The sequence below is a fragment of the Salmo salar genome, chromosome 16 (genome assembly GCF_965601325.2).
Source record: "Salmo salar chromosome 16, fSalSal1, whole genome shotgun sequence".
Lineage (NCBI taxonomy): Eukaryota > Metazoa > Chordata > Actinopteri > Salmoniformes > Salmonidae > Salmo > Salmo salar.
In genome coordinates, this window is record NC_138306.1 from 96,484,494 (window position 1) to 96,510,886 (window position 26,393).

The 26,393-nt window shown below is 48.1% G+C and overlaps 2 protein-coding genes across 4 annotated transcripts; both read left to right on the top strand.

Moving 5' to 3' along the window:
- The first annotated feature begins 670 nt into the window (after positions 1–670).
- On the top strand, positions 671–9,415 carry LOC123727924 (large ribosomal subunit protein uL16m). 2 transcript variants are annotated; one of them, XM_082963221.1, is made up of 5 exons: positions 671–896; positions 1,147–1,218; positions 5,009–5,157; positions 6,712–7,005; positions 8,936–9,415. In XM_082963221.1, exons 1-5 carry the CDS (start codon positions 830–832, stop codon positions 9,125–9,127), a joined length of 774 nt encoding a protein of 257 aa, XP_082819347.1. In that variant the 5' UTR covers positions 671–829; the 3' UTR covers positions 9,128–9,415. The 2 variants fall into 2 exon arrangements, with proteins under 2 accessions (XP_082819347.1, XP_082819346.1); XM_082963220.1 differs by lacking the exons at positions 671–896; positions 1,147–1,218 and adding an exon at positions 1,225–1,518.
- Positions 9,416–10,585: 1,170 nt separating this feature from the next.
- On the top strand, positions 10,586–25,369 carry cenpq (centromere protein Q). Of its 2 annotated transcripts, NM_001146663.1 has the most exon segments (8): positions 10,665–10,692; positions 11,019–11,119; positions 11,399–11,568; positions 12,444–12,512; positions 18,868–18,997; positions 19,117–19,236; positions 21,644–21,715; positions 24,699–25,362. In NM_001146663.1, coding segments are annotated over 7 exon segments (825 nt in total). In that variant the 5' UTR covers positions 10,665–10,692; positions 11,019–11,023; the 3' UTR covers positions 24,867–25,362.
- Positions 25,370–26,393: the final 1,024 nt, after the last annotated feature.

Sequence of the window (26,393 nt, forward strand, 5' to 3'; positions counted from 1 at the left end):
CAGAGCAGCTCACAGATCACTGCACCTGTACATAGCCCATCTATAATTTAGCCCAAACTACTACCTCTTCCCCTACTGTATTTATTTATTTTATTTATTTTGCTCCTTTGCACCCCATTATTTATATTTTATCTTTGAACTTTCTTCAAACTACAAATCTACCATTCCAGTGTTTTTCTTGCTATACTTTATTTACTTTGCCACCATGGCATTTTTTTTCCTTTACCTCCCTTATCTCACCTCATTTGCTCACATTGTATATAGACTTATATTTCTACTGTATTATTGACTGTATGTTTTGTTTACTCCATGTGTGACTCTGTGTTTTTGTATGTTGTCGAACTGCTTTGCTTTATTCTTGGCCAGGTCGCAATTGTAAATGAGAACTTGTTCTCAACTTGCCTACCTGGTTAAATAAAGGTGAAATAAATCAAATCATAAGATCTAATAAATGATAGAAGTACACAAACAAAACACATTGTTGATCATGTAGATTTGACATATATATATATATTTTTTTATGACATATCTTATAGACCTGCTTTTAATTATTCTTTGTATGATAACTTAGTATAAAATATATTAATAATTCTATACATTTCCCATCATTTTCGCCCTAATTATGGGACTTTTATTCTAAAGGGTTGCAAAAAATCCGTGACCCGGAAGTACTCAGTCATTCGTCGGTGTGACCTTGTGCAACGCGTGATTTTACGAACGAACCTATTTATCGTAACCTGTAATAGTTGTTAATTTGAAATGATGGTGACGATAACATAAAATAGTAAAAAAAAATATCTAACATAGTTAATAATCATAACTTGCAGCTATGCTTTGTCTATTGAAATCCGCTGTTGTCGGATTGACCAACACTGGTAGATCCACGGGGGTCCAAGGTAAAGATTCAATCACAGTTAGTTAGTTTACGGACGAGGGGTGGACTTGTCACGGTGCAAACTGTTCAATGTTATTTATCTCATCAAAAAACATGACAAAAATAATTGATCATGATGTATTCTTACAATCTTGACAACACGTTTGACTGGCTGCCTGCAGCCACTATTATAATAGCTGGGCTGGGCTGGCTAGCTAACGGCTATAGCTAGCTAGCAGCAATATATAAAACGACTATTGTTTGTTGTCTAGGTGTCCTGCAGAGTCATCTTAAGGTCCTGTCTGCTGGGATGAAGACGTACGAGGTGCCTCCAGATTACAGCGGTAAGTATAAGGTCCTGTCTGCTGGGATGAAGACGTACGAGGTGCCTCCAGATTACAGCGGTAAGTATAAGGTCCTGTCTGCTGGGATGAAGACGTACGAGGTGCCTCCAGATTACAGCGGTAAGTATAAGGTCCTGTCTGCTGGGATGAAGACGTACGAGGTGCCTCCAGATTACAGCGGTAAGTATAAGGTCCTGTCTGCTGGGATGAAGACGTACGAGGTGCCTCCAGATTACAGCGGTAAGTATAAGGTCCTGTCTGCTGGGATGAAGACGTACGAGGTGCCTCCAGATTACAGCGGTAAGTATCTTACTTTTTCAGGCACCTTCAGCATTCAATCATTTGAACTGGCTTCCTTGAATGAATGAATGAATGAAGCGTTGTGTTGAACCCCTCTTATCTAGAATGAATGAAGCGTTGTGTTGAACCCCTCTTATCTAGAATGAATGAATGAATGAAGCGTTGTGTTGAACCCCTCTTATCTAGAATGAATGAATGAATGAAGCGTTGTGTTGAACCCCTCTTATCTAGAATGAATGAATGAATGAAGCGTTGTGTTGAACCCCTCTTATCTAGAATGAATGAATGAATGAAGCGTTGTGTTGAACCCCTCTTATCTAGAATGAATGAATGAATGAAGCATTGTGTTGAACCCCTCTTATCTAGAATGAATGAATGAATGAAGCATTGTGTTGAACCCCTCTTATCTAGAATGAATGAATGAATGAAGCATTGTGTTGAACCCCTCTTATCTAGAATGAATGAATGAATGAAGCGTTGTGTTGAACCCCTCTTATCTAGAATGAATGAATGAATGAAGCATTGTGTTGAACCCCTCTTATCTAGAATGAATGAATGAATGAAGCGTTGTGTTGAACCCTCTTATCTAGAATGAATGAATGAATGAATGAATGAAGCGTTGTGTTGAACCCCTCTTATCTAGAAGGAATGAATGAATGAATGAATGAAGCGTTGTGTTGAACCCTCTTATCTAGAATGAATGAATGAATGAATGAATGAAGCGTTGTGTTGAACCCCTCTTATCTAGAATGAATGAAGCGTTGTGTTGAACCCCTCTTATCTAGAATGAATGAATGAATGAAGCGTTGTGTTGAACCCCTCTTATCTAGAATGAATGAATGAATGAATGAAGCGTTGTGTTGAACCCCTCTTATCTAGAATGAATGAATGAATGAAGCGTTGTGTTGAACCCCTCTTATCTAGAATGAATGAATGAATGAAGCGTTGTGTTGAACCCCTCTTATCTAGAATGAATGAATGAATGAAGCATTGTGTTGAACCCCTCTTATCTAGAATGAATGAATGAAGCATTGTGTTGAACCCCTCTTATCTAGAATGAATGAATGAATGAAGCGTTGTGTTGAACCCTCTTATCTAGAATGAATGAATGAATGAATGAATGAAGCGTTGTGTTGAACCCCTCTTATCTAGAATGAATGAATGAATGAAGCGTTGTGTTGAACCCCTCTTATCTAGAATGAATGAATGAATGAAGCGTTGTGTTGAACCCCTCTTATCTAGAATGAATGAATGAATGAAGCATTGTGTTGAACCCCTCTTATCTAGAATGAATGAATGAATGAAGCATTGTGTTGAACCCCTCTTATCTAGAATGAATGAATGAAGCATTGTGTTGAACCCCTCTTATCTAGAATGAATGAATGAATGAAGCGTTGTGTTGAACCCCTCTTATCTAGAATGAATGAATGAATGAAGCATTGTGTTGAACCCCTCTTATCTAGAATGAATGAATGAATGAAGCGTTGTGTTGAACCCTCTTATCTAGAATGAATGAATGAATGAATGAATGAAGCGTTGTGTTGAACCCTCTTATCTAGAATGAATGAATGAATGAAGCGTTGTGTTGAACCCCTCTTATCTAGAATGAATGAATGAATGAAGCGTTGTGTTGAACCCCTCTTATCTAGAATGAATGAATGAATGAAGCGTTGTGTTGAACCCCTCTTATCTAGAATGAATGAATGAATGAATGAATGAAGCGTTGTGTTGAACCCTCTTATCTAGAATGAATGAATGAATGAAGCGTTGTGTTGAACCCCTCTTATCTAGAATGAATGAATGAATGAAGCGTTGTGTTGAACCCCTCTTATCTAGAATGAATGAATGAAGCATTGTGTTGAACCCCTCTTATCTAGAATGAATGAATGAAGCATTGTGTTGAACCCCTCTTATCTAGAATGAATGAATGAATGAAGCGTTGTGTTGAACCCCTCTTATCTAGAATGAATGAATGAATGAAGCATTGTGTTGAACCCCTCTTATCTAGAATGAATGAATGAATGAAGCGTTGTGTTGAACCCTCTTATCTAGAATGAATGAATGAATGAATGAATGAAGCGTTGTGTTGAACCCTCTTATCTAGAATGAATGAATGAATGAAGCGTTGTGTTGAACCCCTCTTATCTAGAATGAATGAATGAAGCGTTGTGTTGAACCCTCTTATCTAGAATGAATGAATGAATGAATGAATGAATGAAGCGTTGTGTTGAACCCCTCTTATTGGTAGTTAAGCGTTCAGTTTGCATCATAACTACATTACATTATATCTGTTTTCTGACCACACAGACACACTTTGGCTACAGGTCAAGATCACCCAGACTCCATACACTGTTTACCCTGTCTCCTCTCTGTGACCCCTCTCTCTCTGTGACCCCTCTCTCTCTGTGACCCCCTCTCTCTCTGTGACCCCCTCTCTCTCTGTGACCCCCTCTCTCTCTGTGACCCCTCTCTCTCTGTGACCCCTCTCTCTCTGTGACCCTGTCTCCTCTCTGTGACCCCTCTCTCTCTGTGACCCCTCTCTCTCTGTGACCCCCTCTCTCTCTGTGACCCCCTCTCTCTCTGTGACCCCCTCTCTCTCTGTGACCCCTCTCTCTCTGTGACCCCTCTCTCTCTGTGACCCTGTCTCCTCTCTGTGACCCCCTCTCTCTCTGTGACCCCCTCTCTCTCTGTGACCCCCTCTCTCTCTGTGACCCCTCTCTCTCTGTGACCCCTCTCTCTCTGTGACCCCCTCTCTCTGTGACCCCTCTCTCTCTGTGACCCCCTCTCTCTCTCTGACCCCCCTCTCTCTCTGTGACCCCCCCCTCTCTCTCTGTGACCCCCCTCTCTCTCTGTGACCCCCCCTCTCTCTCTCTGACCCCCCCTCTCTCTCTGTGACCCCCCCTCTCTCTCTGTGACCCCCTCTCTCTCTGTGACCCCCCCTCTCTCTCTGACCCCTCTCTCTCTCTGTGACCCCCCCTCTCTCTCTGTGACCCCCCCTCTCTCTCTGTGACCCCCCCCTCTCTCTCTGTGACCCCCCCTCTCTCTCTGTGACCCCCCCTCTCTCTCTGTGACCCCCCCCTCTCTCTCTGTGACCCCCCTCTCTCTCTGTGACCCCCCTCTCTCTCTGTGACCCCCCCTCTCTCTCTCTGACCCCCCCTCTCTCTCTGTGACCCCCCCTCTCTCTCTGTGACCCCCTCTCTCTCTGTGACCCCCCCTCTCTCTCTGACCCCTCTCTCTCTCTGTGACCCCCCCCCTCTCTCTCTGTGACCCCCCCTCTCTCTCTGTGACCCCCCCTCTCTCTCTCTGTGACCCCCCCCCTCTCTCTCTGTGACCCCCCTCTCTCTGTGACCCCCCCCTCTCTCTCTGTGACCCCCCCTCTCTCTCTGTGACCCCCCCTCTCTCTCTGTGACCCCCCCCCTCTCTCTCTGTGACCCCCCCTCTCTCTCTGTGACCCCCCCTCTCTCTCTGTGACCCCCCCCCCCCCCTGTAGAGGTTGTGCTACCTGAAAGACCCAAGCTGAAGTTTCTGAACAAGGTGCCTAACTTGAAGAAGGCGAGGAAAGAGATGAAGAAGCTGAGAGACATCCAGGGACCGGCTCAGACAGCCAACACCTTCACCAAGGGACAGTACGGCATCGTGGTGTGTGTGTGTGTGTGTGTGTGTGTGTGTGTGTGTGTGTGTGTGTGTGTGTGTGTGTGTGTGTGTGTGTAGTGTGTGTGTGTAGTGTGTGTGTGTGTCTGTGTCTGTGTCTGTGTGTGCGTGTGCGTGTGCGTGTGTCTGTCTGTGTGTGCGTGTGTGTGTGTTGAATACACAGAGAACACGGTCTACATGCCTACGAGGGTTATGTGTTAAAAATAATCTCCCATCAGGGTCTGTGGATTTAGTTACATTGATCAAAACTTTCCCCTAAACGTCAATTTTCCAGAATTGTTCTGTGATTGATAAAAGTTATTTTATTTGTTCACTGTTTCAAACTTCCTCTGCTCTCCTCAGGCGCTGGGCGGAGCCTTCCTCCTTATCCAATCATCTTCCTCTCCTCTCCTCAGGCGCTGGGCGGGGCTACCTCCTTATCCAATCATCTTCCTCTCCTCTCCTCAGGCGCTGGGCGGGGCTACCTCCTTATCCAATCATTCTCCTCTCCTCAGGCGCTGGGCGGAGCTACCTCCTTATCCAATCATTGTCCTCTGCTCTCCTCAGGCGCTGGGCGGAGCTACCTCCTTATCCAATCGTTGTCCTCTCCTCTCCTCAGGCGCTGGGCGGAGGCTACCTCCTTATCCAATCATTGTCCTCTGCTCTCCTCAGGCGCTGGGCAGATCCTTCCTCCTTATCCAATCATTCTCCTCTCCTCAGGCGCTGGGCGGAGCTACCTCCTTATCCAATCATTGTCCTCTCCTCAGGCGCTGGGCGGAGGCTACCTCATCCAATCATCATCCTCCTCTCCTCAGGCGCTGGGCGGGGCTACCTCCTTATCCAATCATTGTCCTCTGCTCTCCTCAGGCGCTGGGCGGAGGCTACCTCCTTATCCAATCATTGTCCTCTGCTCTCCTCAGGCGCTGGGCGGATCCTTCCTCCTTATCCAATCATTCTCCTCTCCTCAGGCGCTGGGCGGAGCTACCTCCTTATCCAATCATCTTCCTCTCCTCAGGCGCTGGGCGGAGGCTACCTCCTTATCCAATCGTTGTCCTCTCCTCAGGCGCTGGGCGGAGGCTACCTCCTTATCCAATCATCATCCTCCTCTCCTCAGGCGCTGGGCGGAGCTACCTCCTTATCCAATCATCGTCCTCTCCTCTCCTCAGGCGCTGGGCGGGGCTACCTCCTTATCCAATCATTCTCCTCTCCTCAGGCGCTGGGCGGAGGCTACCTCCTTATCCAATCATTGTCCTTTGCTCTCCTCAGGCGCTGGGCGGAGGCTACCTCCTTATCCAATCATCTTCCTCTCCTCAGGCGCTGGGCGGAGGCTACCTCCTTATCCAATCATCTTCCTCTCCTCAGGCGCTGGGCGGAGGCTACCTCCTTATCCAATCATCGTCCTCTCCTCTCCTCAGGCGCTGGGCGGGGCTACCTCCTTATCCAATCATCTTCCTCTCCTCAGGCGCTGGGCGGAGGCTACCTCCTTATCCAATCATCTTCCTCTCCTCAGGCGCTGGGCGGAGGCTACCTCCTTATCCAATCATCTTCCTCTCCTCTCCTCAGGCGCTGGGCGGAGGCTACCTTCACTTCGGTCACATGGAGATGATGCGTCTGACCATCAACAGGAGGATGGACCCTCGCACCACCTTCGCCCGCTGGCGTATCAACGCTCCCTACAAGCCCATCACCAGGAAGGGCCTGGGCCAGAGGATGGGAGGAGGGAAAGGGAGCATAGACCACTACGTCACGCCGGTGAAGTACGGACGGATGATCGTGGAGATCGGGGGACGGCTGGAACTGGGCGAGGTGGAGCCTATCCTCAAGGAAGTGGCCAAGAAACTGCCCTTCCTTGCCAAGGTCAGCTTCCCCGCTGGGGATACATAAAGGTTGAATAAAATGGGGCGAAATCTACGGGGTGGTGCTAGTCAATCACAGCATCTTCTCTCCTCTATATGCAGGGATATGTTGGGGGGAAAACTAGTTCCCTATTAGACTTGGGATATTACCTTCTACCGTGGTAGAATCAAGTACCTTATTACCTTCTACTGTGGTAGCATAAAATACCTCATTACCTTCTACCGTGGTAGAATCAAATACCTTATTACCTTCTACTGTGGTAGCATAAAATACCTCATTACCTTCTGCTGTGGTAGAATAAAATACCTCATTACCTTCTACTGTGGTAGCATAAAATACCTTATTACCTTCTGCTGTGGTATAATAAAATACCTCATTACCTTCTACTGTGGTAGCATAAAATACCTTATTACCTTCTACCGTGGTAGCATAAAATACCTTATTACCTTCTACCGTGGTAGCATAAAATACCTTATTACCTTCTACCGTGGTAGAATAAAATACCTCATTACCTTCTGCTGTGGTAGAATAAAATACCTCATTACCTTCTGCTGTGGTAGCATCAGAGACCTCATTACCTTCTGCTGTGGTAGAATAAAATACCTCATTACCTTCTGCTGTGGTAGCATCAGAGGCCTCATTACCTTCTGCTGTGGTAGCATCAGAGGCCTCATTACATTCTGCTGTGGTAGCATCAGAGGCCTCATTACCTTCTGCTGTGGTAGCATCAGAGGCCTCATTACCTTCTGCTGTGGTAGCATCAGAGGCCTCATTACATTCTGCTGTGGTAGCATCAGAGGCCTCATTACCTTCTGCTGTGGTAGCATCAGAGGCCTCATTACCTTCTGCTGTGGTAGCATCAGAGGCCTCATTACATTCTGCTGTGGTAGCATCAGAGGCCTCATTACATTCTGCTGTGGTAGCATCAGAGAACTCATTACATTCTGTGGTAGCATCAGAGAACTCATTACATTCTGTGGTAGCATCAGAGACCACCTTATAGGGAGGACTATGAATCTGATTGTAAAGACATGTCTATCATTTCCTCTGATTCTAATCCTGTTCCTGACCTTTAACCTCTGACCCCTCTCTCTCCACCAGGTAGTGTCCAGAGAGAGCCTGGCAGCAAGAGCAGCACTATACCTCATCCTGTCCTTGTGTAACCTCTGACCCCTCTCTCTCCACCAGGTAGTGTCCAGAGAGAGCCTGGCAGCCATGCAGCAGGAGCAGCACTATGCCTCATCCTGTCCTTGTGTAACCTCTGACCCCTCTCTCTCCACCAGGTAGTGTCCAGAGAGAGCCTGGCAGCCATGCAGCAGGAGCACTATGCCTCATCCTGTCCTTGTGTAACCTCTGACCCCTCTCTCTCCACCAGGTAGTGTCCAGAGAGAGCCTGACAGCCATGCAGCAGGAGCAGCACTATGCCTCATCCTGTCCTTGTGTAACCTCTGACCCCTCTCTCTCCACCAGGTAGTGTCCAGAGAGAGCCTGACAGCCATGCAGCAGGAGCACTATACCTCATCCTGTCCTTGTGTAACCTCTGACCCCTCTCTCTCCACCAGGTAGTGTCCAGAGAGAGCCTGGCAGCCATGCAGCAGCAGCACTATGCCTCATCCTGTCCTTGTGTAACCTCTGACCCCTCTCTCTCCACCAGGTAGTGTCCAGAGAGAGCCTGACAGCCATGCAGCAGGAGCACTATGCCTCATCCTGTCCTTGTGTAACCTCTGACCCCTCTCTCTCCACCAGGTAGTGTCCAGAGAGAGCCTGACAGCCATGCAGCAGGAGCACTATACCTCATCCTGTCCTTGTGTAACCTCTGACCCCTCTCTCTCCACCAGGTAGTGTCCAGAGAGAGCCTGGCAGCCATGCAGCAGGAGCACTATACCTCATCCTGTCCTTGTGTAACCTCTGACCCCTCTCTCTCCACCAGGTAGTGTCCAGAGAGAGCCTGGCAGCCATGCAGCAGGAGCAGCAGGACATGGAGCAGAACAACCAGAATCCCTGGACCTTCCAAAGGATCGCCAGGGGCAACATGCTGGGGGTCAGGAAGGTCCTCAGTCCCTTTGATCTCCACAACCACGGGAAGTACAGCGGAAAGTTCCACAACCCAGGCAGGGTGTGAGGGGAGTCGCCCGTGGTGCCCCTTCAAAAAAAATACATTTTTTAACAGCTGCGCTTTGGAACATGGCTTCCATCCAAAAAATGGCTGACTATTCCCTATACGGTGCACTACTTTTGACCAGAGCCCGGGTGTCATGTCAGACGCAGCCCATGGAGCCAAAATGGCTGTCAGTCATGTGGAGAATTCTATCCTTCTGTGTGACTTCCTTATTCGGATGTAGCCCGTTAATTTTATGTCCCAAATCAGCGATTGGTGTTCAATAACAAAATAAAGAAACTTGTCAGAATATTCTGTTTTTGAACGACTGTTTAATCTGAAGAATGAAAGTTGGTGCCAATAGGATTTGTGTTGGATTGACATTATTATGACCGTCAACGTTGTTTAAAAAGATCATTTAAATGTCGATCCTCTCCAAACAATACATTTTGACCCTAACCCTAACCACCCTAGTCATGTGATTGTTGTTAGACACCGATATGTCACTCAAACCCAGTTTATTTGTCGTATGTACAGGATATACACATGGTACCATGAAATGCTGACTACGAATTCATTCATTTAGTTGAGGTCTGATGGCGATTAGATAAAACACCATTTTTTTTCCCACAGCTGTCTCTCTATAATATCATGGAATGAAACCACACAAAGTGGATGCAGTTTGTATTCATTACATTTCACCATGAACGCCAAGCTACACCCCATCTAACCAGTATATTATATAGTTACGCCCCATCTAACCAGTATATTATATAGTTACACCCCATCTAACCAGTATATTATATTATCATCATGGCCACTAGAGGTCTGTACCATCCTCTATGAAGAGAGCGCATTGACCTTTCCATCATGGCCACTAGAGGTCTCTACCATCCTCTATGAAGAGAGCGCATTGACCTTTCCATCATGGCCACTAGAGGTCTGTACCATCCTCTATGAGGAGAGCGCATTGACCTTTCCATCATGGCCACTAGAGGTCTCTACCATCCTCTATGAGGAGAGCGCATTGACCTTTCCATCATGGCCACTAGAGGTCTCTACCATCCTCTATGAGGAGAGCGCATTGACCTTTCCATCATGGCCACTAGAGGTCTGTACCATCCTCTATGAAGAGAGCGCATTGACCTTTCCATAATGGCCACTAGAGGTCTCTACCATCCTCTATGAGGAGAGCGCATTGACCTTTCCATCATGGCCACTAGAGGTCTCTACCATCCTCTATGAGGAGAGCGCATTGACCTTTCCATCATGGCCACTAGAGGTCTGTACCATCCTCTATGAAGAGAGCGCATTGACCTTTCCATCATGGCCACTAGAGGTCTGTACCATCCTCTATGAAGAGAGCGCATTGACCTTTCCATAATGGCCACTAGAGGTCTGTACCATCCTCTATGAAGAGAGCGCATTGACCTTTCCATCATGGCCACTAGAGGTCTGTACCATCCTCTATGAAGAGAGCGCATTGACCTTTCCATCATGGCCGCCTGGAGTGGCCTGCTTGCTGCTCACAACGCATGCGCAATGAGTACAAAAACAAACGTTTTTGAAAGAAATATACCGCGAAACTGGTAAGTCAAAGTTACAAACGTTTGTTTTTAAAATGTTTTAGTTATTGTTATTCTTCCGACATTGGCTCTAACGGCAACGATAAATTACACCTGTAAACTGTTCTACTCAGTGGCCTTGTGTATAAAATGTTAAAAGGTCCTTAGCTAGCTTTAACGTTAGCTGTTGTTGTTGACTAAACAAACTACATCCGTGTTTCGTCTAGGCAGTGCTCATGTTTTCTCGCTTTCAGATTGTATATCATTATCTATTTAGCGGCTATGTTTTTCCCCAGCCTTGATTAGTTGTCTAATCTGACGCGGTCTTTTTTTTTAAATTTATTTCCTAGTTAAAATGATGAAGCCTGTCCGGGGATCTCAACGCGTCCCGTCCAAGGCACCTAAAGGCAAGAAGACAGGCGACAAGACAAATAAACGGAGAGTATCTCAGGTGAGAAAGTTCGGGAAGAATTTAAACCTCTTGAGAGGAAACTGTAGCTCAAATATAGTCCCACTGTAGCTCAGTTGGTAGAGCATGGTGTTTTTGCAACGCCAGGGTTGTTGGTTCGATTCCCACGGGGGGACCAGTATTTAAAATCTAATAAAATGTATGCACTCTACTGTAAGTCGCTCTGGATAAGAGCGTCTGCTAAAATGACTAAAATGTAAAATGGTTCTCCTTTGCTTTCATCGCATCATTCTCACACATGTACCCTCCATCCCTTTTTAGGAGGAGCCCCAGCCAGGAACCAGCAGCCAGGTCCCTCTGCCAAAACCACAGAAGAAGAAGAAAGGCGGCACAGTTGCAGGTCCCAGGAAGCTGAATGGTCAGGAGAAGTGGAAACCGCTGACCAAGTCCTCCATTACGGCTCTAGACAACATACTGGGCCTGTCTATACTGTGAGTAACATCCTCCATTATGGTTCTGACTGGGCCCGTCTATACTGTGAGTAACATCCTCCATTTTGGTTCTGGACTGGGCCTGTCTATACTGTGAGTAACATCCTCCATTATGGTTCTGACTGGGCCTGTCTATACTGTGAGTAACATCCTCCATTATGGTTCTGACTGGGCCCGTCTATACTGTGAGTAACATCCTCCATGATGGTTCTGACTGGGCCCGTCTATACTGTGAGTAACATCCTCCATGATGGTTCTGACTGGGCCCGTCTATACTGTGAGTAACATCCTCCATGATGGTTCTGACTGGGCCCGTCTATACTGTGAGTAACATCCTCCATTATGGTTCTGACTGGGCCTGTCTATACTGTGAGTAACATCCTCCATTATGGTTCTGACTGGGCCCGTCTATACTGTGAGTAACATCCTCCATGATGGTTCTGACTGGGCCCGTCTATACTGTGAGTAACATCCTCCATGATGGTTCTGACTGGGCCCGTCTATACTGTGAGTAACATCCTCCATTATGGTTCTGACTGGGCCCGTCTATACTGTGAGTAACATCCTCCATTATGGTTCTGACTGGGCCCGTCTATACTGTGAGTAACATCCTCCATTATGGTTCTGACTGGGCCCGTCTATACTGTGAGTAACATCCTCCATTATGGTTCTGACTGGGCCCGTCTATACTGTGAGTAGTACCAGGAAGTACCAGTACCCAGGAAGTCGACTGTGAACCTCAGCCACTGTTCATCTGTCTAGGAACACAGAGGAGCTGTAACATGGCCACTGGCCCATCGGTGAACTGAAGGTTAAAATCTCTCTCTCTCTCTGGTTCTCCCTCCGTTCCTCTCTCCTTTTTCTCGCTCCCTCAGGTCTGTTCTGGCCGGAAGACGGACTAAGAAAGAGGAATCACAGAAACATCTGAACATTGTGAAAAACAGGTGAGAGAACCGAACTCAGTGGGTCCACTGTCCCCCAGTGCTACACTATGATCAGCATCGCCCTGTACTGAGGGATAACCGCATCCATAGATGCACTTATGTCACCCCAAAATACTCGATTACTCATTATTTTCATATACAGTATCGGTCAAAAGTTTGGACACAAAAACCTTCCAGAGTTTTTTTATTTATTTTATTTTTTACTATTTTCAACATTGTAGGATAATAGTGAAGACGTCAAAACTATGAAATAACGCGTATGGAATTATGTAGTAACCAAAAAAAAGTGATAAATAAATAAAAATATTTGAGATTCTTCAAAGTAGCCACCCTTTGCCTTGATGACAGCTTTGGACACTCTTGGCATTCTCTCAACCAGCTTCACCTGGAATGCTTTTCCAACAGTCTTGAAGGAGTTCCCGCATATGCTGAGCACTTGTTGGCTGCTTTTCCATCACTCCGCGGTCCAACTCATCCCAAACCATCTCAATTGGGTTGAGGTGGGGTGATTGTGGGGGCCAGGTCATCTGATGCAGCACTCTATAACTCTCCTTCTTGGTCAAATAGCCCTTACACAGCCTGGAGGTGTGTTGGGTCATTGTCCTGTTGAAAAACAAATGATAGTCCCACTAAGCCCAAACCAGATGGGATGGCGTAACGCTGCAGAATGCTGTGGTAGCCATGCTGGTTAAGTGTGACTTGATTTCTAAATAAATCACAGACAGTGTCGCCAGCAAAGCACCATCACACCACCACCTCCGTGCTTCACGGTGGGAACCACACATGCAGAGATCATCCGTTCACCTACTCCGCATCTCACAAAGACACGGCGGTTGCAACCAAAAATCTCCAATTTGGACTCATCAGACCAAAGGACAGATTTCCACCGGTCTAATGTCCACTGCTCGTGTTTCTTGGTCCAAGCAAGTCTCTTCTTCTTATTGGTGTCCTTTACTAGGCGATTTCTGTGCAGCAACACAGTCTTCTCTGAACAAATCAAATGTTATTTGTCTCCGAATACAACAGGTGTAGTAGACCTCGCAGTGAAATGCTGAATACAACAGGTGTAGTAGACCTTACAGTGAAATGCTGAATACAACAGGTGTAGTAGACCTCACAGTGAAATGCTGAATACAACAGGTGTAGTAGACCTCACAGTGAAATGCTGAATACAACAGGTGTAGTAGACCTCACAGTGAAATGCTGAATACAACAGGTGTAGTAGACCTCACAGTGAAATGCTGAATACAACAGGTGTAGTAGACCTTACAGTGACATGCTGAATACAACAGGTGTAGTAGACCTCGCAGTGAAATGCTGAATACAACAGGTGTAGTAGACCTCGCAGTGAAATGCTGAATACAACAGGTGTAGTAGACGTTACAGTGAAATGCTGAATACAACAGGTGTAGTAGACCTCACAGTGAAATGCTGAATACAACAGGTGTAGTAGACCTAACAGTGAAATGCTGAATACAACAGGTGTAGTAGACCTCACAGTGAAATGCTGAATACAACAGGTGTAGTAGACCTCACAGTGAAATGCTGAATACAACAGGTGTAGTAGACCTCACAGTGAAATGCTGAATACAACAGGTGTAGTAGACGTTACAGTGAAATGCTGAATACAACAGGTGTAGTAGACCTCACAGTGAAATGCTGAATACAACAGGTGTAGTAGACCTAACAGTGAAATGCTGAATACAACAGGTGTAGTAGACCTCACAGTGAAATGCTGAATACAACAGGTGTAGTAGACCTCACAGTGAAATGCTGAATACAACAGGTGTAGTAGACCTCGCAGTGAAATGCTGAATACAACAGGTGTAGTAGACCTCGCAGTGAAATGCTGAATACAACAGGTGTAGTAGACCTCGCAGTGAAATGCTGAATACAACAGGTGTAGTAGACCTCGCAGTGAAATGCTGAATACAACAGGTGTAGTAGACCTCGCAGTGAAATGCTGAATACAACAGGTGTAGTAGACCTCGCAGTGAAATGCTGAATACAACAGGTGTAGTAGACCTCACAGTGAAATACTGAATACAACAGGTGTAGTAGACCTCACAGTGAAATGCTGAATACAACAGGTGTAGTAGACCTCACAGTGAAATGCTGAATACAACAGGTGTAGTAGACCTCACAGTGAAATGCTGAATACAACAGGTGTAGTAGACCTCACAGTGAAATGCTGAATACAACAGGTGTAGTAGACCTCACAGTGAAATGCTGAATACAACAGGTGTAGTAGACGTTACAGTGAAATGCTGAATACAACAGGTGTAGTAGACCTCACAGTGAAATGCTGAATACAACAGGTGTAGTAGACCTCACAGTGAAATGCTGAATACAACAGGTGTAGTAGACCTCGCAGTGAAATGCTGAATACAACAGGTGTAGTAGACCTCGCAGTGAAATGCTGAATACAACAGGTGTAATAGACCTCGCAGTGAAATGCTGAATACAACAGGTGTAGTAGACCTCGCAGTGAAATGCTGAATACAACAGGTGTAGTAGACCTCGCAGTGAAATGCTGAATACAACAGGTGTAGTAGACCTCGCAGTGAAATGCTGAATACAACAGGTGTAGTAGACCTCGCAGTGAAATGCTGAATACAACAGGTGTAGTAGACCTCGCAGTGAAATGCTGAATACAACAGGTGTAGTAGACCTCGCAGTGAAATGCTGAATACAACAGGTGTAGTAGACCTCGCAGTGAAATGCTGAATACAACAGGTGTAGTAGACCTCGCAGTGAAATGCTGAATACAACAGGTGTAGTAGACCTCGCAGTGAAATGCTGAATACAACAGGTGTAGTAGACCTCGCAGTGAAATGCTGAATACAACAGGTGTAGTAGACCTCGCAGTGAAATGCTGAATACAACAGGTGTAGTAGACCTCGCAGTGAAATGCTGAATACAACAGGTGTAGTAGACCTCGCAGTGAAATGCTGAATACAACAGGTGTAGTAGACCTCGCAGTGAAATGCTGAATACAACAGGTGTAGTAGACGTTACAGTGAAATGCTGAATACAACAGGTGTAGTAGACCTCACAGTGAAATGCTGAATACAACAGGTGTAGTAGACCTAACAGTGAAATGCTGAATACAACAGGTGTAGTAGACCTCACAGTGAAATGCTGAATACAACAGGTGTAGTAGACCTCACAGTGAAATGCTGAATACAACAGGTGTAGTAGACCTCACAGTGAAATGCTGAATACAACAGGTGTAGTAGACCTCACAGTGAAATGCTGAATACAACAGGTGTAGTAGACGTTACAGTGAAATGCTGAATACAACAGGTGTAGTAGACCTCGCAGTGAAATGCTGAATACAACAGGTGTAGTAGACGTTACAGTGAAATGCTGAATACAACAGGTGTAGTAGACCTCGCAGTGAAATGCTGAATACAACAGGTGTAGTAGACCTCGCAGTGAAATGCTGAATACAACAGGTGTAGTAGACCTCGCAGTGAAATGCTGAATACAACAGGTGTAGTAGACCTCGCAGTGAAATGCTGAATACAACAGGTGTAGTAGACCTCGCAGTGAAATGCTGAATACAACAGGTGTAGTAGACCTCGCAGTGAAATGCTGAATACAACAGGTGTAGTAGACCTCGCAGTGAAATGCTGAATACAACAGGTGTAGTAGACCTCGCAGTGAAATGCTGAATACAACAGGTGTAGTAGACCTCGCAGTGAAATGCTGAATACAACAGGTGTAGTAGACCTCGCAGTGAAATGCTGAATACAACAGGTGTAGTAGACCTCGCAGTGAAATGCTGAATACAACAGGTGTAGTAGACCTCGCAGTGAAATGCTGAATACAACAGGTGTAGTAGACCTCGCAGTGAAATGCTGAATACAACAGGTGTAGTAGACCTCGCAGTGAAATGCTGAATACAACAGGTGTAGTAGACCTCGCAGTGAAATGCTGAATACAACAGGTGTAGTAGACCTCGCAGTGAAATGCTGAATACAACAGGTGTAGTAGACCTCGCAGTGAAATGCTGAATACAACAGGTGTAGTAGACCTCGCAGTGAAATGCTGAATACAACAGGTGTAGTAGACCTCGCAGTGAAATGCTGAATACAACAGGTGTAGTAGACCTCGCAGTGAAATGCTGAATACAACAGGTGTAGTAGACCTCGCAGTGAAATGCTGAATACAACAGGTGTAGTAGACCTCGCAGTGACATGCTGAATACAACGGGTGTAGTAGACCTCGCAGTGACATGCTGAATACAACGGGTGTAGTAGACCTCGCAGTGACATGCTGAATACAACGGGTGTAGTAGACCTCGCAGTGAAATGCTGAATACAACGGGTGTAGTAGACCTCGCAGTGAAATGCTGAATACAACGGGTGTAGTAGACCTCGCAGTGAAATGCTGAATACAACGGGTGTAGTAGACCTTAGCCTAGTGGTTAGGGCGTTGGGCCAGTTAACCAGCAGGTAGCCTCGTGGTTAGGGCGTTGGGCCAGTTAACCAGCAGGTAGCCTCGTGGTTAGGGCGTTGGGCCAGTTAACCAGCAGGTAGCCTCGTGGTTAGGGCGTTGGGCCAGTTAACCAGCAGGTAGCCTCGTGGTTAGGGCGTTGGGCCAGTTAACCAGCAGGTAGCCTCGTGGTTAGGGCGTTGGGCCAGTTAACCAGCAGGTAGCCTCGTGGTTAGGGCGTTGAGCCAGTACGCTCTAACCTGCTAGGCTACGCTCTAACCGCTAGGCTACGCTGCGGCCCCTACTCTCTAACCGCTAGGCTACGCTGCGGCCCCTCCTCTCTAACCGCTAGGCTACTCTCTAACCGCTAGGCTACTCTCTAACCGCTAGGCTACGCTGCGGCCCCTACTCTCTAACCGCTAGGCTACTCTCTAACCGCTAGGCTACGCTGCGGCCCCTACTCTCTAACCGCTAGGCTACTCTCTAACCGCTAGGCTACGCTGCGGCCCCTACTCTCTAACCGCTAGGCTACGCTGCGGCCCCTACTCTCTAACCGATAGGCTACTGTCTAACCGCTAGGCAACGCTGCGGCCACCCCTCTCTCTAACCGCTAGGCTACGCTGCCGACCCCTCCACTCTAACCGCTAGGCTACTCTCTAACCGCTAGGCTATTCTCTAACCGCCAGGCTACGCTGCGGCCCCTACTCTCTAACCGCTAGGCTACTCTCTAACCGCTAGGCTACGCTGCGGCCCCTACTCTCTAACCGCTAGGCTACGCTGCGGCCCCTACTCTCTAACCGCTAGGCTACTCTCTAACCGCTAGGCTACGCTGCGGCCCCTACTCTCTAACCGCTAGGCTACGCTGCCGACCCCTCCACTCTAACCGCTAGGCTACTCTCTAACCGCTAGGCTACTCTCTAACCGCTAGGCTACGCTGCCGACCCCTCCACTCTAACCGCTAGGCTACTCTCTAACCGCTAGGCTACTCTCTAACCGCCAGGCTACGCTGCGGCCCCTACTCTCTAACCGCTAGGCTACTCTCTAACCGCTAGGCTACGCTGCGGCCCCTACTCTCTAACCGCTAGGCTACGCTGCGGCCCCTACTCTCTAACCGCTAGGCTACTCTCTAACCGCTAGGCTACTCTCTAACCGCTAGGCTACGCTGCGGCCCCTACTCTCTAACCGCTAGGCCACGCTGCCGACCCCTCCACTCTAACCGCTAGGCTACTCTCTAACCGCTAGGCTACTCTCTAACCGCTAGGCTACGCTGCCGACCCCTCCACTCTAACCGCTAGGCTACTCTCTAATCGCTAGGCTACTCTCTAACCGCTAGGCTACTCTCTAACCGCTAGGCTACTCTCTAACCGCTAGGCTACGCTGCCGACCCCTCCACTCTAACCGCTAGGCTACGCTGCGGCCCCTACTCTCTAACCGCTAGGCTACTCTCTAACCGCTAGGCTACTCTCTAACCGCTAGGCTACTCTCTAACCGCTAGGCTACGCTGCGGCCCCTCCACTCTAACCGCTAGGCTACTCTCTAACCGCTAGGCTACGCTGCCGACCCCTCCACTCTAACCGCTAGGCTACGCTGCGGCCCCTACTCTCTAACCGCTAGGCTACTCTCTAACCGCTAGGCTACTCTCTAACCGCTAGGCTACGCTGCGGCCCCTACTCTCTAACCGCTAGGCTACTCTCTAACCGCTAGGCTACTCTCTAACCGCTAGGCTACGCTGCGGCCCCTACTCTCTAACCGCTAGGCTACTCTCTAACCGCTAGGCTACTCTCTAACCGCTAGGCTACTCTCTAACCGCTAGGCTACTCTCTAACCGCTAGGCTACTCTCTAACCGCTAGGCTACGCTGCGGCCCCCTGGTGCTGTTTTTCTTGGCTGACACGTTGACTGTATTCTGGTTTCAGGTTCCTGTCTAAACTGGCTCAACTGTCAGTCCCGATCCAGAAACAGGAAGTGACGAGTCATTCTTCCCGTCAACACCAGGAAGAGACTAGGAAGTCAGCCGTTGGCAAGAAGCTCCTCGACAAGCTGGTGGTGAGAAACAGGAAGGGGTGTGTGTGTGTTTTTAGTGTGTGTGTGTGTTTTCAGTGTTTTTTTTAGTGTGTGTGTGTGTGTGTGTGTTTTCAGTGTTTTTTGTGTGTGTGTGTGTCCAGGAGGAGCTGAGGGCTGTGGTGGGCTCTCTAGAACAGCTGGAGAAGGAGAGAGATTCTCTGGAGCACCAATGTTTTAACCTCAGACAACAACTGGGACATCAGGAAGAGAGTAACCTGCAGGTAATACAAACCAGACCTGAATACTACTTCAAATATCTCATACAAACCAGACCTGAATACTACTTCAAATATCTCATACAAACCAGACCTGAATACTACTTCAAATATCTCATACAAACCAGACCTGAATACTACTTCAAATATCTCATACAAACCAGACCTGAATACTACTTCAAATATCTAATACAAACCAGACCTGAATACTACTTCAAATATCTAATACAAACCAGGCCTGAATACTACTTCAAATATCTCATACAAACCAGACCTGAATACTACTTCAAATATCTCATACAAACCAGACCTGAATACTACTTCAAATATCTCATACAAACCAGACCTGAATACTACTTCAAATATCTCATACAAACCAGACCTGAATACTACTTCAAATATCTCATATCCTCCCCCCCCCCCCCCTCTGGGCCGTTCCGTATCATTCCCCCCCACGATGGGCCGTTCCGTATCATTTCCCCCCCGATGGGCCGTTCCGTATCCTTCCCCCCCCCCCTCTGGGCCGTTCCGTATCATTTCCCCATCCCCCCCGATGGGCCGTTCCGTATCCTTCCCCCCCCCCCCCCTCTGGGCCGTTCCGTATCCTTCCCCCCCCCGATGGGCCGTTCCGTATCATTTCCCCCCCGATGGGCCGTTCCGTATCCTTCCCCCCCCCCCCCCTCTGGGCCGTTCCGTATCATTTCCCCATCCCCCCCGATGGGCCGTTCCGTATCATTTCCCCATCCCCCCCGATGGGCCGTTCCGTATCCTTCCCCCCCCCCCCACCCCCCGATGGGCCGTTCCGTATCATTCCCCCCCCCCCCCCCCCTCTGGGCCGTTCCGTATCCTTCCCCCCCCCCCCCCCCCCCTCTGGGCCGTTCCGTATCCTTCCCCCCCCCGAGGCCTCTGGTCATTGACTAGAAAGCTTCCTCTTTGATGGGGATCAAGTCCTCTGCTGCGTTCTAAATAGTCCCCTATCACCTAAATACTGCAATATTTCCCCCAGGGCCCAAAGGCTCTGGGCTACTGCGCTATATAGGGACTAGGCTCTGGGCTACTGCGCTATATAGGGACTAGGCTCTGGGCTACTGCGCTATATAGGCTCTGGGCTACTGCGCTATATAGGGAATAGGCTCTGGGCTACTGCGCTATATAGGCTCTGGGCTACTGCGCTATATAGGGAATAGTCTTTGGGATACTGCGCTATATAGGGAATAGGCTCTGGGCTACTGCGCTATATAGGGACTAGGCTCTGGGCTACTGCGCTATATAGGGACTAGGCTCTGGGCTACTGCGCTATATAGGCTCTGGGCTACTGCGCTATATAGGGAATAGGCTCTGGGCTACTGCGCTATATAGGCTCTGGGCTACTGCGCTATATAGGGAATAGGCTCTGGGCTACTGCGCTATATAGGGAATAGGCTCTGGGCTACTGCGCTATATAGGGAATAGGCTCTGGGCTACTGCGCTATATAGGGAATAGGCTCTGGGCTACTGCGCTATATAGGGAATAGGCTCTGGGCTACTGCGCTATATAGGGAATAGGCTCTGGTCTACTGCGCTATATAGGGAATAGGCTCTGGTCTACTGCGCTATATAGGGAATAGGCTCTGGTCTACTGCGCTATATAGGGAATAGGCTCTGGGCTACTGCGCTATATAGGGAATAGGCTCTGGGCTACTGCGCTATATAGGGAATAGGCTCTGGGCTACTGCGCTATATAGGGAATAGGCTCTGGTCTACTGCGCTATATAGGGAATAGGCTCTGGGCTACTGCGCTATATAGGGAATAGGCTCTGGGCTACTGCGCTATATAGGGAATAGGCTCTGGGCTACTGCGCTATATAGGGAATAGGCTCTGGGCTATATAGGGAATAGGCTCTGGGCTATATAGGGAATAGGCTCTGGGCTATATAGGGAATAGGCTCTGGGCTATATAGGGAATAGGCTCTGGGCTATATAGGGAATAGGCTCTGGGCTATATAGGGAATAGGCTCTGGGCTATATAGGGAATAGGCTCTGGGCTATATAGGGAATAGGCTCTGGGCTATATAGGGAATAGGCTCTGGGCTATATAGGGAATAGGCTCTGGTCTAAGGTCATTTGAGATGCAGCCTGTGTGCTTCTGTTTATGTCTCCTCTCCTCTCTTCTCCCCCCTACTCTCTCCTCTCCTCTCCCCCTACTCTCTCCTCTCCCCCCTACTCTCTCCTCTCCCCCCTACTCTCTCCTCTCCTCTCCCCCTACTCTCTCCTCTCCCCCCTACTCTCTCCTCTCCCCCCTACTCTCTCCTCTCCCCCCTACTCTCTCCTCTCCCCCCTACTCTCTCCTCTCTTCTCCCCCCTTCTCTCTCCTCTCCTCTCCCCCCTACTCTCTCCTCTCCCCCTACTCTCTCCTCTCTCCATGTTGTTTCAGATCCTCCAGTTGTCAGAGCAAGGAGTCCTGCGCCTCCCCCCTGTACCTCAGCGCAAAGACAGACCCTTACAGGTCAACAAGCAAGCTATAACACACACACACACACACACACACACACACACACACACACAGAGGTTTCCAAAGACAGACCCTTACAGGTCAACAAGCAAGCTATAACACACACACACACACACACACACACACACACACACACACACACACACACACACACAGAGGTTTCCAAAGACAGACCCTTACAGGTCAACAAGCAAGCTATAACACACACACACACACACACACACACACACACACACACACACACACACACACACAGGTTTCCAAAGACAGACCCTTACAGGTCAACAAGCAAGCTATAACACACACACACACACACACACAGGTTTCCAAAGACAGACCCTTACAGGTCAACAAGTAAGCTATAACACACACACACACACACACACACACACACACACACACACACACAGGTTTCCAAAGACAGACCCTTACAGGTCAACAAGTAAGCTATAACACACACACACACACACACACACACAGGTTTCCAAAGACAGACCCTTACAGGTCAACAAGTAAGCTATAACACACACACACACACACACACACACACACACACACACACACACACACACACACAGGTTTCCATGCATTTTGGTAACCAGTTCTAGAGACAGCCTGGGGGTTTTTATAGCTGTGGTTTATTGCGGCTGTGATCTGTGAGTTCTGTAGAAGGGGGAAGTGGCCAGACGCATCAACGGCGTTCTGCTGAGTACTCCATCCTGTTAACGAAGTTCTTTTCAGGGAAGAAATGTTTTCTTTAATTGAAGAAGTCTCAAAAACACCTGGAGGTTTTTGACAGATACACTACCTACCGTTCAACGGGTTGGAGTCACTTAGAAATGTCCTTGTTTTTGAAAGAAAAGCACATTTTTTTTGTCCATTAAAATAACATCAAATTGATCATAAATACAGTGTAGACATTGTTAATGTTGTAAATGACTATTGTAGCTGGAAACAGCTGATTTTTAATGGAATATCTACATAGGCGTACAGAGGCCCATTATCAGCAACCATCACTCCTGTGTTCCAATGGCACGTTGTGTTAGCTAATCCAAGTTTATCATTTTAAAAGGCTAATTGATCATTAGAAAACCCTTTTGCAATTATGTTAGCACAGCTGAGAAGTGTTGTTCTGATTTTTAAAGACGCAATAAAACTGGCCTTCTTTAGACTAGTTGAGTATCTGGAGCAGCAGCATTTGTGGGTTCGATTACAGGCTCAAAATGGCCAGAAACAAATAACTTTCTTCTGAAACTCGTCAGTCTATTCTTATTCCATGTGAGAAATTGCCAAGAAACTGAAGATCTCGTACAACGCTGTGTACTACTCCCTTCACAGAACAGCGCAAACTGGCCCTAACCAGAATAGAAAGAGGAGTGGGAGGCCCCGGTGCACAACTGAGCAAGAGGACAAGTACATTAGAGTGTCTAGTTTGAGAAACAGACGCCTCACAAGTCCTCAACTGGCAGCTTCATTAAATAGTACCCACAAAACACCAGTCTCAACGTCAACAGTGAAGAGGCGACTCCGGGATGCTGTCCTTCTGGGCAGAGTTGCAAAGAAAAAGCCGTATCTCAGACTGGCCAACTAAAAGAAAAGTTTAAGATGGGCAAAAGAACACAGACACTGGACAGAGGAAGATTGGACAGAGGAACTCTGCCTAGAAGGACAGCATCCCGGAGTCACCTCTTCACTGTCGACGTTGAGACTGGTGTTTTGCGGGTACTATTTAAAGAAGCTGCCGTTTTAAACAAAAAATTTGGAAACATTTTTAATTTTCAAAACAAGGACTTTTCTAAGTGACCCCAAACTTTTGAACAGTAGTGTACATATCATTTGCTGCTTGCCAGCAGCATACCGGCTTGCTTCTGAAGCTAAGCAGGGTTGGTCCCTGGTCAGTCCCTGGATGGGAGACCAGATGCTGCTGGAAGTGGTGTTGGAGGGGCCAGTAGGAGGTACTCTTTCCTCTGGTCTAAATATCTGTGTAGGGTGCCGTCTTTCGGATGGGATGTTAAACAGGTGTCCTGACTCTCTGAGGTCATAAAAGATCCCATTTGCACTTATCGTAAGAGTAGGGGTATTAACCCCCGGTGTCCTGGCTAAACTCCAAATCTGGCCCTCATACCATCATGGTCACCGAATCAGTTTCCAATTGGCTCATTCATCCCCCCTCCTCCTCTCCCCTGTAACTATTCTCCAGGTCGTCGCTGTAAATGAGAACGTGTCCTCAGTCAACTTACCTGGTAAAATATATATATTTTTAATTAAATGAAAAAGGGACATCTTGGTCTCCTGTGTAGCGCCGCATCGCAGTGCTAGAGGCGTCTCTACAGCGACCAGGTTCGATCCCGGGTTGTGTCGCAGCCGGCCGCGACCGGGAGACCCATGAGACGGCGCACAATTGGCCCAGCGTCGTCCGGTTTAGGGGAGAGTTTGACCGGCCCGTTGATGTCCTTGTCCCATCGCGCTCTAGCGACTCCTTGTGGCGGTCCCGGGCGCATGCAAGCTGACTCGCATCGCCAGTTCGTTTCCTACCGGCTGGCTTCCGGGTTAAAACGAGCAGCGTGTCAAGAAGCAGTGTGTCTCGGCGGGGTCGTGTTTCGGAGGACGCATGTCTCTCGACCTTCGACCTCTCCCGAGTCCGTACGTTGCAGTGATGGGACGAGACTAAACCACGAAATTGAGGAGGGTAAAAAGTACCAACCAAAAAAAACTAAAACCTTGAAGGAGAAATAGTCTGAGCAACGTAACAGGAAATAGTGCTTCATTTTTTTTTTTTTTTACATTTTAGTCATTTTAGCAGACGCTCTTATCAAGAGCGACTTACAGTAGTGAATGCATACATTTCTTTCCCTCCATACTGGTCCCCCGTGGGAATCGAACCCACAACCCTGGCGTTGCCAAACACCATGCTCTACCAACTGAGCTACACGGGACAACGCCAGGGTTGCTTACTAACTGTCCTCTCCTTTTCTAGGAGCAGATGGTGAGTCTGGTTCGTAGCGGACACGCCGTCGCCACGGCCCGTCGCCTAGCCAAGACCCTCCAGGCATCAGGGCCGGTCCAGGATGCCCAGACCTTACTGGAACGAGCCTACAGACACGCTGACCACCTGATCACTCCACCTACAGCTGTCAGCCAATAGCAGGACTCCTCCATCCAGCCTGGTTGGACAATAGCAAGGCTCCGCCCAGCCTGGTTGGACAATAGCAGTGCTCCGCCCAGCCTGGTTGGACAATAGCAAGGCTCCGCCCAGCCTGGTTGGACAATAGCAAGGCTCCGCCCAGCCTGGTTGGACAATAGCAAGGCTCCGCCCAGCCTGGTTGGACAATAGCAAGGCTCCGCCCAGCCTGGTTGGACAATAGCAAGGCTCCGCCCAGCCTGGTTGGACAATAGCAAGGCTCCGCCCAGCCTGGTTGGACAATAGCAAGGCTCCATTAGCCATCTGTATTTATATCACTATGTTTTAGCCATTTGTTATATGTCTCTGGCATTGGCTTTGCACGGACCACCTGACTTTAACCGTTACATAGTTAACATTGTATTCTGTATTAGTAGGAGCCCTATTTGTTCATATCTGTATGTATTTTATTTTTCAAAGTGTTTCTTCTTTTAGCCGTAGATGATCATTAAAAACCTGTAAAAGTATTTTTGGTCTTTGAATATTTTGATGACTTCCTATGATGCTTTTAGTTCTTATAATGCGGCTAGTCCAGACAGGCTGGGTGACAGGCTTACTCCAGCCCTAAGATAATGCCTCTAGTTGTGACATGCTTACTTCAGCCCTAAGATAATGCCTCTAGTCCAGACAGGCTGGGTGACAGGCTTACTCCAGCCCTAAGATAATGCCTCTAGTCCAGAATGGCTGGGTGACAGGCTTCCTTCAGCCCTGAGATAATGCCTGTAGTCCAGACAGGCTTACTTCGGCCCTGAGATAATGCCTCTAGTCCAGAATGGCTGGGTGACAGGCTTCCTTCAGCCCTGAGATAATGCCTGTAGTCCAGACAGGCTTCCTTCAGCCCTGAGATAATGCCTGTAGTCCAGACAGGCTTCCTCCAGCCCTGAGATAATGTCTGTAGTCCAGACAGGCTGGGTGACAGGCTTCCTTCAGCTCTAAGATAATGTCTGTAGTCCAGACAGGCTGGGTGACAGGCTTACTCCAGCCCTAAGATAATGTCTGTAGTCCAGACAGGCTGGGTGACAGGCTTACTCCAGCCCTGAGATAATGCCTCTAGTCCAGACAGTCTTCCTCCAGCCCTGAGATAATGCCTCTAGTCCAGACAGTCTTCCTTCGGCCCTGAGATAATGCCTGTAGTCCAGACAGGCTTCCTCCAGCCCTGAGATAATGTCTGTAGTCCAGACAGGCTGGGTGACAGGCTTCCTTCAGCCCTGAGATAATGCCTGTAGTCCAGACAGGCTGGGTGACAGTCTTCCTTCGGCCCTGAGATAATGCCTGTAGTCCAGACAGGGCTGAAGCAGGGCCGTCACTAGACGGTCAGGAGATCCGGGGGCTCAGGCCTGAAGACCTGGGGCTGATTCCGGGGGGGGGGGGTTTGATCCCTGCGCGACTGAAATGATGCCCCCCCCCCCCCCACGCACGCACGCTAGCAGTGAACATTTTGCAGAAAAATGACGCTAAGTTGCATATCTCACTGCTTTGTTCCTTGCGTGG